This window comes from Atta colombica, unplaced genomic scaffold (assembly GCF_001594045.1).
Source record: "Atta colombica isolate Treedump-2 unplaced genomic scaffold, Acol1.0 scaffold254, whole genome shotgun sequence".
In the NCBI taxonomy this organism is placed as follows: domain Eukaryota; kingdom Metazoa; phylum Arthropoda; class Insecta; order Hymenoptera; family Formicidae; genus Atta; species Atta colombica.
The window spans coordinates 2,071,344-2,088,419 of NW_017259353.1; the positions used below are offsets into that span (position 1 = coordinate 2,071,344).

Sequence of the window (17,076 nt, forward strand, 5' to 3'; positions counted from 1 at the left end):
ATATCTGCCTTCTTTGTCTCTGTTTTTATTGTTATACATATAGTTTTATGTTTTTTTGTAATATCTTTTTTTTCATTTTATCTCTAATAAAAAAAGTTGACCATATTCCGAAAGAACTAGGTTCCATCAAAATATTGATATTGCCATATATCTCGTCGATCGTAATTTTATCGATGCAACCGCCTTCTGTTTACTTGCAAAGTTTACAGTTATAGTATACCATAGTCATAGCTTGAAAAATCCGAAGATTAAATCGTATATAAATATTTGCAATTCTCGTTTTAGGATCATTAAAAGATTTCATTGCTGCAAATTGTACTACGCAATCTGTCCCTTCGATTTTATATCGTGCAACTTATTTATAACATTTGTTTATTTTAATATAACAAAACCTTCCGAATTGCATAGCAATACATTTGATAGAACGATAAATAAAACTGTCCGTTTATCTAATAATAAAAATCAATATACATGTCTCTCTAAATTATTTAACGTGTCAGTTTATTAACGTCAGAGAAAACAAACAGATCAACCTGTAAATTTCTATGTTTGCAGGCCGAAGCAACAATAGGAACAATTCGGAGCAACGCGATTTATCACAGTTGTAACACACCTCTTCGAACTCCGTTTGATAAATGGGCGAATGTACCATTTATTTCTCGCAAGAAGTAAAATTCTATCTATCAATAACAAACGACCGAGATTAACAGTACGTTTGGATTAAATGTCATCTAGAAATATCTTTATCAATAAAATGCAAAATTATAATGTCGGCGGTTTATAAAAAAAAAATCAATATGCGAGAGCAGCTATATAATGCAATTTCACACAGGCAAAGTTCACAAAAAAAGTACACGCGCTACATGACGTTTTAATCCAGGTATTGCAGAAGAAGACATTGCAAAAAAAGATTTAATAATAAACTAGCTTACCGATCCCGGAAGCAGAATTCCTGTGTTATGCTTCGTGACGCGTATCGTTCGATATCTTTGGACTGACCGCTCGGACGCTTTGATCGGGGCTCTCGAGTAAACGACATCGTGTTACGAGAGCCTTTGTGCTGGTGGCTTTCACCACGGCGCGAGTTTACCAACTATACACGAGCCCGCATCGACGAACGCCCACCCTCCTCGAACCTATAAACTTAGCTTCAGCTCCCATCCCTAAATGTCGGATGCAACGAAATAAACTACACGTGCAATCTGCGTTTCGGTTTCGCGACTATCAAACATTCATGTCATAATGCTGACGGAGAAACACTCGTAATCCGATTTACTCATTTATGTAACTACCATAATGGATTCGTGAAGTATCACTTAAAATCGGATAAATATACATTTGACTGAAAACAGAATTTCTAAAATAAAAATCGAATCGATCAATCGAATTATCAAAACGATAAATGGAAATCAGAATATTATTCTATTTGCAAAATGTACACACTATATTTTCTTATTATAAAAACTCTATTACATAAAAATAATAAAAAAAATAAAAGTATAATAATAAAAAATAATAGAAAACTTCTAACAGAGTAAAAAATATTACGCGTCCCAGTATTTGAAATATTATTTAAAAAATGATTTTTAAATTATTTTGCCTTTTGTAAAAAATTGTTTTCTCTGTTAATATTCCATAAAGTCTCACGCGTTAACCAGGGCGTTCAAATCGATAAAATACGATTTATAAAGAGGTAAAGTACGCGTTTCGATCGAACAAGCCTTTTCCGACATTTCGTCTCATGTGCACGAAATGCTACCGTGCGCAGCAATGTGATGTCTCTCTCTCTCTCCCTAGAACATCGGCGATCAAAGCAACAGCTTCAACGAAGCGTACGTGGTATCGAAGAGGCACACGGAACGTAATTTCGCTTCCGCGGTTGGAATCGTGCGTGGAACGTGGCGGCGATGTACAAAAAAGAAGCCGCACTATTGCTGGCATTCGATGCGCGGAATTGTCATCAAGGGATTCGAATATTTTAATGCCCGCGGCATTAAAATATTTCTGTCGGCTGATTCCTACTCCGGCACTATCCATTTCGCGCTCTGTTTTGTTCCTCCCCTCCCTCTCTCTCTCTCTCTCTCTCTCTCTCTCTCTCTCTCTCTCTCTCCGTAGCCGTGTTCCTTCTTTGTCTTCGCAGCCATGAATTGTTGCCATAACCATTCCTCTTTACGGGACTCTCTCCCTCTTCAACCCCGGAGCACATCCCTGACAACATCCGAGCGCAGACACCGACTCTGCGGCTGCAACCCTTCGGGTCGTATTTCCCGATCGGTCGAGCATCCACGTGGGCGTCTTCAAGTTATTACCCAAGGTTACCATTTACTTTCAAGCATCGCCCATGGTACTTCGAAACAAGTTTGCTTCTTTTACGATCTCATTTAATTCTCCACCGATATTGATATTTCTCGCGATAAATTGATAAAATTCATTTCAAATATATCATATCGGATAATAATGTTTCAAATTTTAGTATATTTCTGTATCATTCTGTTTTTACATGTCAATATTAATAAAAATTAATTTAATAAATAATAGATATAAATTATAGATCATATTATATAATAATTGTATTTAACAAATTGACTTACTTGTATAAAGACTTACGTGAAAACAATTTCGATATCCAAATTTTAGTTATCAATTTTAATTTTAATTAATGGACCAAATTTGATGTAATAAAGACTAAAACATTCTTCACGTCATATTAATTCAATAAATAACATATATAATTAAATTAATTACAGATTAATCTTTAATGAGAGGCACAGAATGTTTAATGAAAATCAAACGCTGTACCCAATTAACGCTTTCAACTATCGATGTAATCTACAAACGCGACCTCAGTAAATTCGCGTACCAATTTCCATGCATACTAAATTGCGCTTCAAAGTTCACGGATAAGTTCGTCGCCTCGGCTCCGACATTCCGTTCTAGATCCACCGGATTATTGGTCGCATAACATATAAACGCGGTACGAGAGCACTCTCAACTCGATGTGTATCGACACGCCGCGCCGCGAATTTCCGGCCGATTACACACGTCGAAACAAACATCGCTCGCGTTTGTGCGAGAGACAGACGATGGAGGAGGAGAAAACGGAGGGGTGGTGTCGCGCTCGTAATTACACTTTGTTCAACTAGTTTCACAGTCCGTCGCAATTTCGCCGATCGGCTGTCGTATTCCATGCGAAACAACGGACATTCGCGATGCGTAGATACTCGCACGCGCGTATTCGTTTCTCGATTTTCAGGCTCAAATCAAAGATGGATGAGTGCATTCATTGGGTTCCATCCATGGGAGGAAGCATCGATTTTAAAAGCGTCGCTCCTAAATTGATCGAAACATCAAAAGAATGGGACGAATAGAACGACGATACTTCGATTACCGAGGAAAAATGCTGAATCATCCTAGACGCTCGGGTTGCGTGATGGAACAAATTGAATCCTCACGTGCTCAAAAATTACGGAATTAGATTTAGGGGTGTAGCATGTGCGCGAAGGTAGGCGCCTCTCTTTTCTGACTATATTTCTTACAGTCTGCTCATGCCTGTTATTTTGTAATACGTGCACAGCCCTCTACGTCAGCACTCGCACCCCCTACCGGAAGCACGGACCCGATTTGCCCTCCCTCCCATCGCCTTCTAATACTGCTGCAGTCATCGTTAGGGCAGAGAATTGCTGCCAGGAACGCTGGGGTAGGTTGTTGCTGCCGTTGCCCGGCAGCTCGTTTGAAACACTCGTCAAACGAGAACGAAATTGTCCACTGGCCCCAATCTCGTCATTTTATCGTTTACGTTCGCACAGGGCATCCTCAGTCCTAGCAAAGAACATTAGAGATATAATAGCTGCAACTAAAGTTTTATACGATCTTTAAACGCGAACCATCAAAACGTTATTAAACGGTAGATGCTTTTTGTCTTTAATATCTCTCATTTTTCAATATAATCATTTTCATTTTTCAATATAATAAAATTTTTTAATATAAATGTCAAATTCATTTTGTAATTAAACACTTGGCGATTAACCTGCCCATCGAATCTCTGACGATCTGATGAATCTGGCGACAACAAAATTAGCAGATAGTAACGATCGACGATAATTCGTGCAAGGACGGAATTTTTACGAGGATGAATGACGCTTAACGAGGGATTTCTTGCTTGGCGGCAATTAACGAATGGATGTGCCGTGCGGATCAACAGATTTCTTGCCGCACGTGTCGAGGCGCAATTTTCACGAGCGAACGTCGGCCGTCCAACTTCGGTCATATCCACTTAAATCAGAGATGCCAGAACAGAAATCTGCGGCGTTGTGAATTCAGGTTGGAATGCGATTTTAATGAGACATCAGTGTTTTACAAAGCGATTAACGCCACCGACGAGAATACCGCACACCTGATACGTTCGCTGTGCGAATTAGCGTGCGTCTATCATAGAAAATGCATTAATTATATGTTTTCTCACATATTGACATCAAATAAAATTCGAAGGGATAATCACTTAATGTAATCGCGGACAGAGTTCCCGAAAGCATTATAAAATTTATATGAAATCCCGATGTATAATCCAATAATTACATATGCAACTACAAGAAATAATTGTGTGATATTAAATAAAATCAATTATTTTACCAAATGACTTTATATATAGTGAAAAAAATTATTTGTCATCAGATGAAATCATGTAATATGTGGGACAATATTTCAGTGATTACTCCGAACGATTAATAAAAATAGAGAAAGATCATATTTATCTCTTAATAAAAGAGTGATTAGGAATGACTAAAAATGTCAAATAAAGCTCGTAACGTGGCACTCAACTGACGCGGCGCTATTTAAATATTCTTATCATAATGTAGAAAATAAAGCTGTTATCGATGAACAGAGACTATGTTACACATACTACGTTATTTAGGATATTACTCTAAGAGAGCGTAAATAACACGCGATTTTCACGTAACGATAGTCACGGTAGGGTGTGGTCGAACACGGTCAAACGCGTATCAAAGTAATTAGTCGAGCTCGGATCGATACTAACTTCATCTCGAGCAGTATTTTCTACGGCAGCCCAGGGCAAGGAAATTCGACGAGAATCGTGAGATTTTCGCGGAGAGCGCACGCTAATTCCGCGATATTTTCGACATAGATTCATCATCTAATCGAGCTCTGCTTCAATTTCTGCCATAAAAGGATCCTGCGCCGATGTGCGAGAACTCGCGGATACTGGAAAACATCGCGTCGCACCCATGTCGTTGCATCTCGTCTGTTTGCAAATTTCGTAATTTCGTTGGTACGTGTCCGGGATACGAGATGGTCACAATATCGAGCCGGGCATGACGCACAATGTAGGCGCGTCTAAATATCGCACGCAACGCGTTTGCCGCCGGAATTTATTATAAACCATCGTATCGGAATATCGTGACTTCCTAGCGGTGCATCCAGCGACCGCCGAGCGACGCGTTGGATATTTCGCGCATTGAGCATTTCGTGTCGCAATTGTTCCTCCTGTCTTGCACATACGTGAACATGCAAAGCGAAAGGTATTCGAATGTCAACGTTGCGTTAAAATCTGCAGTGTTGTGTAGTGTACTGTGAGTGATATCGCAGCAAAAAGTCAACGAACGCAGTCATGTATTCAGATTTATGACACTACAAGTCAATAACAGTCACACAGTTAGTTAAGTGTGAAGCTGTGAAAAATTCGTTTGATATTTCAACAGTACATTCGCCTCTCGGAGCGTAGAAAAGGAAAAAAGAAAATCTTGAGACGCTAGAATCTAATCAAGTTCAAGGCCATTTCCCGCAAGACGCATTCTCGAGAAGTTTCCTGAAGGATCTCGGTCAATGGGGTGGCTCCTGTTTTCGGGAATGCTGGTGGCGCGACGTAGAGCTAATGGAGTTCTCGAGTTCTCGCAAACGACGGGACAAAGCCGTCTCGGAAACTTTGGCAAACGCGAATCGCGTCAAAGCCACCATTACGACAGGGAAGTAAGAACTATATCGCTATGAACCGAACCGCCACTAATTGGCTCTTACGTCTTACATATTAATGTTACCGAGATGCGATCTGTTCCGATTCGAATGTCGAACTTGCAGACTTAAGTTTAATGCTACCGTCGCCGAATCGAATTCCAACTTTGACGCTCGCTTCACCGATCATTATAACATTGCGAAGTTAGGATCACGTATACGCCGTGAGTCAGCATTCTCGAACATTTCTTAGGAGACGTTGTGCGATCTTTTAATTACATAGGCCTACAAAAAAAGTACCCTGTGCTGCGATAGAGATCCAGCTATTATTATGTATTTTGAATCGCTGAATACGAATCTGATATAAAAATAGGATCATCCAGGACAAATTTTCAATCTAAAGCGAAAAAATGAGAAAAAATGGATCATTTTGTCGTTCTAGATTGAAAATTTACCCTGGATGATCCTATTTTTATGTTAGATTCGTATTCAGCAACAAATATATAAGAAATAGCTGAGTCTTCCCAACACAGGATACTTTTTTTGTGGGCCTGTGTTATGTTCTACTATAATATATGATTTATAATATATTATAATATATGATTTTATATAATATATGATTTATAATATATTATAATATATGATTTTATATAATATATGATTTTATCGAAATTACAACATTAAGAAATTAATAAATTTCTACTGTCATTTTCTTGCATAGGGAAAAATTTCTGATTGAAAACTAGAAGATACTGATCGTATTAATCAGAATTTTGGTTATCTCAAGAGTTATAATAGATTCAATCAGAAAATTCTATTCATTTTCAGAATTCCAATTAATACAACTAGACTCTTTTCCAGCGTGAGATTTAGATAAAGTAAAATTATTCTAACAAAACGTTTAAGCTCCAGAAACATAGCATCGAAGCTCTCGTTTCGAAAGGCTTTGGACGCCTTCATGTTCACGGGAACGAAATTTGAAGTCGAAATGTACAAACATCGACCTCGTTTTTAAATCAACCGAGAAAACCGGATCAACTGGATTCCTTTCCTTAGTTTTCCGCTGAGACATCAGTCTCGATTCTGCTTCCTCGATATCGCTTCTGTCTAACAATAAGCTCAAGGTCGATGCACCAAAATCGTCTCTCGAAGAATATCGAGCAGTTGGTCCCTATCAGTGCCAGCGACGGTGTAACAGCTGCAGTATTCCAAGATCGCGGAATAAAACGTTGAAGGCGCGCGCGTGAAAGGAGAAGCGCGATATGCGGGAAACGGGACACAGGGGTTGAGATCGAGAGAGGGAGGGATGGAATCGGGAACGGGGGTTGCTATCGAAAGGCCTCGTTGCTGAGAAAACATCGATGCTGCATTTACGTGGAAAATATTCCTGGGTAACCCTGCATCCGTAGCGAACGAACGAGAGGGTTGACGGGCCAGCGAGAGGATGGGATAGTGGAGGAAACGGAAGGTGGGAAAGGGGAGGGGACGTGATACCGGCAGCTTGCTGGCAGCTATATCGAGTTACGCTCCGGCGCCTATCTATCTGCCAGCCCTTCGAATCTCTCACCACCGCTCTCTCCAGCTTTCTAGTCTGTCCACCCTCCGCCCACCCTTTTCCCGCGCTATCCCCTGCGTATTTTATATCGAACGAGCGACAACGCGTTTTCGGAATATACCGACAACAGCCACTGATGTCACACTGCTGCTCGTACGTTCTGGCTGATACAAACACGAAGCATTTGCACTCGATCATGTTGATAGTAAAATAGGTGATTTAAGCGAGAACTTGTTTCCCGCAAGTATCGTGCGTAAAATGTTCGTGCAATGTTACTGTTGAAACAACAACAAATGATTTGAAAGTGATGTTTTGTACGTTACTAGTATAGAATTAGCATAAATAAATCACTTCTTTTTGTAAAATATTAATTGTATATATGTAATGAGATTATTGTATAAGTAATGAGATGAAAATAAGTTTTTACTCCATTAATAATTTGGCAAAATCCCAAGCAATCCAAATGCGTTCAATAACACGATAAAGAAAAATAAGAAAAATGCCTTTCAACGAATGGAACCTCTTTCGTCGAGTTGACTATCGGATGATCGCGGGAAGAATGCTCAAATGGAAAATCTGGGAAATTCCCTCACGGTGGCTATCGATGTAAGTCAGGACGGCACGTAGCCGTAAATGTCGGGAATTCAGCATCGGCGGCCGAAATTGACATTCGGAAGCCGACTTTCTGGAAAGGGATCTGATCTAAAACGCCCGCCAGCTGCCGTAGATCCGTGCTTTTCCCTTCAATACCTCCGCTTCTTCTCTTTCTTGTCCCCGTCTCGTTTCCGTCGCGGTAATCACGGAAACGGGATTTGAAATTCGAGGCCTCGTTAATGGCCGGTGACACTCATTCGTTGCTTGTGCGGTAGTCGGATCGACATTCGATCGGCAACCTACTATTTGCGTCCATTTTTCTTACGAAGCTGGAAAACATCGTTTTGTCAATGTCATTGATTCGATCATATCGACAATCAGAAATAACGACCCTTCTTTATGCACCGTAAAACGTCTTAAGACAGTTGCGTTTAATCGACGAAGAAGTCAACTAAATTATTTAAAAAATGAGGAGAGTAAAAATTGAAGAACAATAATATATTGCTCTACGTGTCATTTATATTATCAAAAAGCATGAAGGAATAATGTATTAAAAATCATCTAGAAAAATTAAGATCTAATTAAAAAAAAATTGTCATTTGTCTCAATTAATTTAGTTGTTTTTTTTTTCATTGGAGAGTGTATTTAAATCAAATATATTTAATTTAAATACATATATATTCCTCGAAAGAAATAAAGACGAATTAAATTAATTTAATTAAATAAATATAAATTTTTTCTCAGTTTATTAACATATCAAACTGGATAATTCATAAAAGCAAATAAATGTCATCTATGTGTCATTTAAATATAATATGCAAAAAGACATGGAGGATGAAATCATCTAGAAAAATTGTGATCTATTGACGTATCAAGCGGGATACTCAATAGGAGTAAACAAGCGCGGTAAACAAGACCTTGATGACACGAGTCAATATCGATCAGAGTTCGGTTTACATCCTGTTTACCCTCGTTCCATGCTCTACGAAGCGCGCCAGGCGCCCGGCACCGTGTCCAAACGTAGAACGAGAGCTGATAAATTAACGCATTAATTAATCGGAAATTGGAATAGGAGAAGGGGGAGGGGTGTGCAACACTCAATGCGACGCGGACCAACGCAGATCGTACCCCTGATACGGCCGACGGGCATCATACGCAGCTGTCCGAGTTATCCCGGAATTATGCTGGCCTGCGTGAACCTGTCCGCGAATAACGGCCTCCAGTTTGGGTTCGCGTGCGTGGCACGTCGGCGTAGATAGCAACTGTCTCGCGTCGCTGACGTGTCCCGCTCACTGACACGTGGTAGTCGTCGCACACGTGCGCCGGTGCGTGCTATTCCGAACGAATATGCACTCGCCGCTACCGTCTGCCGCCGGCGATGAGCAACGGCCGGAATTATGAATGCCGCCCGATTTGTATGCCCGCAATGACGTGACTGGTAAAACGCCCATCAAATATGCTACTCGGAATTGGAGGTAGACACTTTTCGCGAAGGTAATTCATCTTGGTTTCCAATCATTGGCTATATAGAGAAATGGAGGAGATTGTGGAATATCATATTTTGTTGTAGTAAAAATAATCGGCAGATATATTCGTGAAAAATATAAAAAAAGCCCATCAGAGTCTATATCAGTTGTTCGGATGCACAGAAAATTCTTTATTTTCGTGTGAATAACAAATAACGAATAAAATAAAAGTTTCGATCCTTCAATTCGGATTCTTATCAATGTAAAATACAAATTGAAATTACATAAGTAACGCAAATTCCAAGATGATGATTCTCATCAATTTAGCTCGTTCTTCTTTATCCAAATGTCAAATTAGCTATGTAATGAATAGTTCAATGATTATTAAAAATATTAACTTATATAATAATAAAAACTTACATAAAGTAAAACCGAAGTCATATACATTGCGTCAATAAATAGAATCACATCATTCATCAGATTGTCAGATTTGCTATGTAGTCATTCAAAAGAAACACGAAAAACGAAAAATTAGAGAAATATTAAAATCATTTGTCTGAATTTTAATTTTATTAACTTACATATAAGTGTTTCTCGCGACTCAATTTATACTCTTGGTAACTTTTAATCTTTGGAAAATCACATCATATTGTGAAAATTGACCTTAGAATAATACTAATTATGCTATGTAGGTAAATATTTTTTTTTGAATATACATATGTAGAATACGAACGTAATTTACAAAAAATTAAAGAAGAGAAAGGGACAACGATGGAATAAGAGGAGGATGTGTAAAATCCACCAACTAAACTAACTATATATAACTTTACCAATTATAACTTACACGACATACATGCACACATTTTATTACTAATAACCCTATTCAGTAACTTTTAATGACTGTAATGACTGTATCGTTATAGTTATTAAGAGTTATCGAATAGGGTTATATATTTAGTTAATTGTATCATTAAAAGTATCACAGTTAAGGCCTCCAAGCTAGAGTAACAAAATTAATACCAATATATTTCTCAAAATTACATAAAGAGTACACACTTGTAAAATTATTTGCAAAATATAGTTTTTACGACAATGCGGTAACACTGTTGAATGACCAGTGATCATATTATGTTTGCAGAATGTGAAATAATTTTGATAGTCCTCAGATGTAGTGCAAATTATACAGGACATCGCGTATTCCACGATTTATCTATTCCACGATTTAACTATTTCCTTTCTTCTATTCCTTCCTCTATTCTGAACATAGGTTAAAGATACGTAGAAAATACGATTGACTTGTATTACTGTCAGAGAAAAGTTCAATATTTGAATTGAATAATCACACGAATGTTATCAAATAGTTTTAATTTGCATTAGCGACAAAATTTAAAGATAAACGAAATTTTTAAATCAATTTATCAAAGAGGTGTTGTATTCATCATGTTTCTACCAGTGCATGCTTTTTTTACTCGTGAATTCGTAGCAAAGAAACTTTGTATATTCGAGACTGACAATCCGAAGCTGATTCCATTGGATAAACATGACGTATCCTATCGACGTAATCCTACTATGGCTGCTATCGTTTATTCGCGCTACTCTAACAGAATTTGCAAATTTTACTCGTAAAAACGCTCGGTATTCAGCGGCAGTAGTCAATCTCGTCCCGTTGAGTAAACATTATTTCTGTCGGTTTCATCGCTCTGTCAGATTCGGCCTCATTCGGAAACGACGTTTCCAGTTGGATGATTTTTTTTTTTTTAGTTGCTTTGGCATTAAGAATGTAAATGGAATTCGAGATTCCCAGTCGATTCGCGAACGTGCTCATCGATAACGTATATACAAGCGTGTTCCCCCCCGTGTTGCACAGGTGGCCGTCACGCACGTTCGACGCATCTTCATGTTCCCTCTCGATCGCATATTGCGTGCAACCAGACTCGGGTGCGTTTGGACGGACACATGAATGTTCGATACGCGCTTTGAGGGACCGCCGCGACCACGGCAGGAACGCATCGCGAGGAGGTAATCGCAGGTTGACGTGTCCCGGAGGTAAATAGAGTGTATAATCGGAGCGACACAACGGCGACGACGACGGGAGGCCGACAGTGAAATTCGTAGTCTCGTCCGTGATGGGATTTGACGGTGTTGCCGTAGATTCTGCACGTCGCGGCTTGCTGCCTCGGATAAACAGTGACACGACATACTCTGCACCGGACGCTTTTTTCAACGCATAAAGCCGTCGCACTAACAGATTTTGTTTTAACGAATGCGGACGCTTTCGTCCGCGATTACGATTTAACGTTGAGAGATTCTTAAAACTTGAAAAAAAGGCGATATTCCAAATAATAGATTAAAACGAATGTTAATCATAAGACACTTTTAGCGTAAAATGGAATATTCGTGTCATATATATATCGTGTCATCATATATATATATATATCATATATATATATCGTGTCATATATATAAAAACAAATGTATATACACTCAGAGAAAAGTTATGTTTAAGAAATCTTTCATCTTGATTTTTTTTTTTAAGTTAAAATGAAAAATATCTTTGAGGAAAATAAAATTTACTTGATTTTAGAAAATTTTATTTAATTTCAAGAAATGACGTTCTACTCAAAGAAACTTTTCTTTAACTGTATAGTAATACACAAATTTCTTTGATTCAAATAAATTTTTTTTTATTCGAAGAAACTTTTCTTTGTGAGTGTATATTTCTTTTTTAATTCTATAGATTTCACATTTCCTTCGCTCTCCCAATTTGTCTACAGTGGTTACATAAAATATTCCTTTTGGCTTTTATCGTAATTGTTTTCGTGTAATCGATGGTATCCAATTCCGGTATTTTGGTTAGGTAAGATAGTGTTAACAAGCTTTACATAAGCAACGATGCAAGCAACTACCAATCATGGACGACATCAAAGAGAATCCGTGTTCTCCACTCTGATCTATCGTGGTAGAACCACCCACGTGTATCGAACTAGACCAATAAAGCAACATCGAAGGGCTACGCTATCACGTTGCTTGTCGACGTGAATAAGTGATTTTAACAAATCGGAGAAACAATATAAGAAATAAATGAGCATTTCGTAAAGTTGAATTCTGAAGTCAAACTGAATTCTTAATAAAATATTTCTGAAAACATAGATGTAAGAAATTTTATTATTTTGAAAATTCCTGAATATAGTAATATTTGTGAATAATTGAAGAAGCTTTTATATATTTCAATTAGAATTTATTCTTTTTGCAATAATTAACTAATCATTATGTATAAATAATACCGTAAAAATATATACTTTCGTCAACAAATATCTTTTTTATTTGAAGATATCTTACTTGTTTATTTATAAACAGTTAAGTAAACATGCCGTTGCTTTGAAAATGTTTCGTTAGATGCATCATGTACGATCGTTTTGCTCTTAATATAACGATACCTTTTAGATTCCAACGATTCTCATTAGTAAACATTGCATAATTAGCAATTCGCAAGCAATTGATGATGGCATCAAAGAGAATTTGTGATTTTCGGACCCATCATAATGACCCTCTGGAATATTTCATTTAACATCCACTAAGCAACGCCCAAGGGACAACCCTGTCTCTCTCTTTCTCTCTCCCTTTTCTATCCTTTCGGCTGACGGCCATAAGGCAACACTGGTCCCGCTTGAGGGATGTTTCTGACCGCCAATCAGCCGGTGGGCGATAATCGCAGCTCGGTCACGTCAGTTAAAATTGCTGTCAATCCTGGCGGGTGACTCAAAGGCGAACTTTCCACGTTGCGGTTGCTGCGTTCGATGTAATAGCAGCAGGGGGTGTGCGGGGACTACCCGCCAATTCTATGCGCGTCCATGTCCGTGCTGCTTTGCTCGGGGGTACAATGGAGCAGCGCGCTTGTTTCCCAGGGGGAATATCAGAGAAGAGAAGCGCGCACTCTCTCCTCTACTGACCGGTCGACGTAACCCACCCATTGGCCATCGCTGGTGAGAGAGAGCACTTCCTGATAGCCTCGGCCCTCGCCCGCAACCAGCCGCAGGCCACAAGCCTCAGTTCCTGCAAGCCGTAGCCTCTAACGTCACGCTACTCCAGGTCTGACCTCCTGCCGACAGCGTAATTGTTTAGAAACCCCTTGATCTCTAATTTCAGCACATCCAATCATCCTCTCCTTGCGCGCGCGAAACATCGTTAACACGATCCTACTGTCTTGCCACCGCCGCTACACACATGGCGGCGTCTTCTCTCGCTGTCTCTCCCTTTTCGTTGGGCGCGCCCGCTAAGTATTTGATTATTCTCGCGCGTGCATAACGTGTACTTCGCACGCTTCAACTCTATGACGGTTTGTTTCGCGAAATTGAAGGAAGTATGCGAGGAATCGGTTACGATGCATCCAGAGAAGCTTGCGGATTTTGAATGACTGACAACAGAAGGATACGAGAAACGTGCATCACACAAAGCAGATGCATCGCTGATTATTACACTTGCGATTAAATTTCAATTTGCACAAATAGATATATTACTCATTATTTTCTCAATAACTTTACATAACTTTTTTAGAATTTTTTAAAATGGAAATTACTTTTAAAACTATACATTGTATGTAGAATAATTTTTTTAAAATTGTGAAAACGTTATGCAAAACAATTTTTTATATTTTTTTTGTACTCATGGTGACAACAATGATGATTGTTAAAAAAATTGAATATATTGCACAATAGTGTAGAGATTCAGTATCAAACTTTTACACTTGAAAATGAAATAAAATATGTACATGAATTACAAAAATTTTCCATTATCACACGTTCTCTCCACTGTCTCTTCCTGTCTCTCTCTCTCTCTCTCTCTCTCTCTCTCTCTCTCTCTCTCTCTTTCTCTCTCTCTTGATTAAAAAAAAATAAAATAGTAAAACCAGCGAGAGTATATTTCTAGCAATGACAGATTTATTCTACAGGTGGTCTAAAATTTAGGCGAATTTTGGTGAAATATATTTTCCGAGAGAATATCTGACAAGAGGGAGAGAGGAAAGAGAGAGAGAGAGAGAGAGAGAGAGAGAGAGAGAGAGAGGAATTCCTGTCCAGAGCGTGACATCAAATTCTTTCTGACGGAAATAGTTTCTCGGAGTACACGGGAAACTTCAACCTCGTCCCTTTCATTGGAAAATGTGTATAACGTGTGACTTTTACTCAAGTCAACCGCATGTTACATATGACATATACTTCACATCCACCGCCCTCTCATGTTCATGAAATTCTTCAGAAAGTCACATATGCATGGTCGTCGGAGTAAATTCATAGGAATGCGTGTCCGTTTCGTTTTTAAACTTCTAAATTGTTCATAATTTAAAATTATGTTTTCTTTAATTTAAAATTATGCTTTATGCGAAATTTATGACTCTCAATTTTCAATAATATGAAATATTATATCTACATTGCATTGTGTAAAAATATTTAATAATGTTACTCTTAAATTGGATTAAATTTTAAATACATTATTTTATTTTATCCGCTATGTTCAGACGAGTTATTTTTAAATTTAAATATATCTTCATAATATTCATAAAAAAATAAAGATATATCGAGAAAAATCAACTTACGATATCCTCCAGTTTTGAGCATCCTTTCCTGGCGGTGCACACCAAGGCGACGATGACTCCACCTCCAAACATAAGTAGGAGAAACACTGCCAATTTCCAACCGTGATCTCTTTGCGGGATAAGTTTCTTGGCCGCCGGTAACCTGGCGACTTCCGCCGTAGAAACGCCGATGCGAGACGCCTTCACGAGGATCGTCCTAAGGCGTCTCGACGCCTTCTCACAAGCCATCTTCGTTGGGTTGCTCTTCGAGGCCGATCTCGATTTCACGTGCACGTGATCCATATCTCTGGTATTCTCTTACCGTGTTTCAGCGTTCTCTAAACAAATTACACGTGTAAACTCGCTCGATCCTCTTGAGAAAGAGAGATTCTAAAACTCCCCAGCTGCTTGCAGCCCGTCCAAGTTTCGAGCAGCGCACGAACAGGCATCGAACGAAGTATCGGAGTATCGATGATGTCCGCGGAAATGGACCCTGTCCTCGTGCGATCACAATATCTACTTCGGATACGGGATTTACTGAACTCACGGACGCTACAATCTACGCGAGTATTCAAATATCGCGCGGTCCATTTCACGATTGAATTCCTTCGTGTTGAACACGTCGGGCAACGTCTCTTCGGAATTTTGCCGGACTAGGGGGTTTTAACGGTTCACTGCACTGCGTCACTCTTGCGTTACGCTCACTTTGCGAATATTAAAGACCATAGAATTACACAAAGGAATATCATTTATCATTATCTCCCTTTATTTAATCTGATTTCTCAATCAGCTCGATTATTATTAATACTTCATCCTTTTATTTTAATTTTAAAAATTGCGATTTTTTTTTGTACTCCATATAATTATTTTATTTGAAAATTATTGATGTTATTCGCCACATTTATCGAACTATTCGATAATTCGAAACGTTGTGGTTGTCGTCCTTGACGCTCTTATGTGGACTCTTCCACGAGTTTTATGATGTTACCGGACGATCCCGTGCTATCACGAGAGCACTACATGCACCCTCACCTTGTAAACCGCGGACGTAACGTGTCCCAAGTCGTTACGTTATACTTTTATGCCTGCGACGTGGGAAGACACGAAACGACGATGGGGCTTGGATAAGAATCCAGGAGAGACGAAGAGCAATGGGAATTGCCGGCCAAATAGAGAGGATTGCCGCAGAAGTATTATATCTCCTCGGATCTTACTATTTACCGAATGATACTTGCGACTTATCCTTCGTTGCCTCGATCGTCTTGAGTTTTGACCAACCACCGTCAATTTTTCACGCGTTTACACAACGTTGCATTGTTTAGAAGGTGTTGCTTATCCGCTTTTGTTAAGAGAGAATAAATAGTAATATTTTAAACGAGATTTTGAGAAGATTGATGATAGAGATTTCGGATTGGTCAATACTATCTGCTTGTCTTTGTCTTCGCCTTTTGGATTGATTCAAAGAGAATCTCACCCGATGCAGCTTGCCTTCTTGAATTGGCGAATCTCTCGCTCTCGTTCATGGATCGAGGAGGGGAACACTGCTTGTTGTTCGCTAATCGAGCGACTAACGTGAGATCCGAGCTCTCATGAAGACACGATTAATCTTGCAGTACGGTCATTTCGCCATGACCCAATGACCGGAAGGAAAATTAATTCTCCTCGATCGAACAGGCGCTCAAATGACGGCCTCATATTCTTCCAGCAGGATTCTCGTTCGTGGCGTCAATTTTGCTTCGATTTTACCGTTCGACGCGCACCAGCCCATCCGTTTCTGTATAGCGTCGCGTATATGGTCGACGATGCTTTTATTCGAGAGATATTGGCACTTTCACGGTTTATCCACCAGACACCTTTTATGACCAAAGATGAGTCCTCAATGGCCAAACGACGCTGTGCCTCTTCCAGTTGTCTGCCGTTTCCTT

General features: G+C 39.1%; 1 protein-coding gene across 1 annotated transcript in view; it reads right to left on the reverse strand.

Moving 5' to 3' along the window:
- Positions 1 to 15,489, reverse strand: part of LOC108689067 — a 23,767-nt gene extending 8,278 nt beyond the window's left edge. The window contains exon 1 of the mRNA XM_018195672.1: positions 15,173 to 15,489. Coding sequence (XP_018051161.1) covers positions 15,173 to 15,454 — 282 coding nt within the window. The 5' untranslated portion in view covers positions 15,455 to 15,489. The remainder of the gene's footprint in view (positions 1 to 15,172) is intronic.
- Positions 15,490 to 17,076: the final 1,587 nt, after the last annotated feature.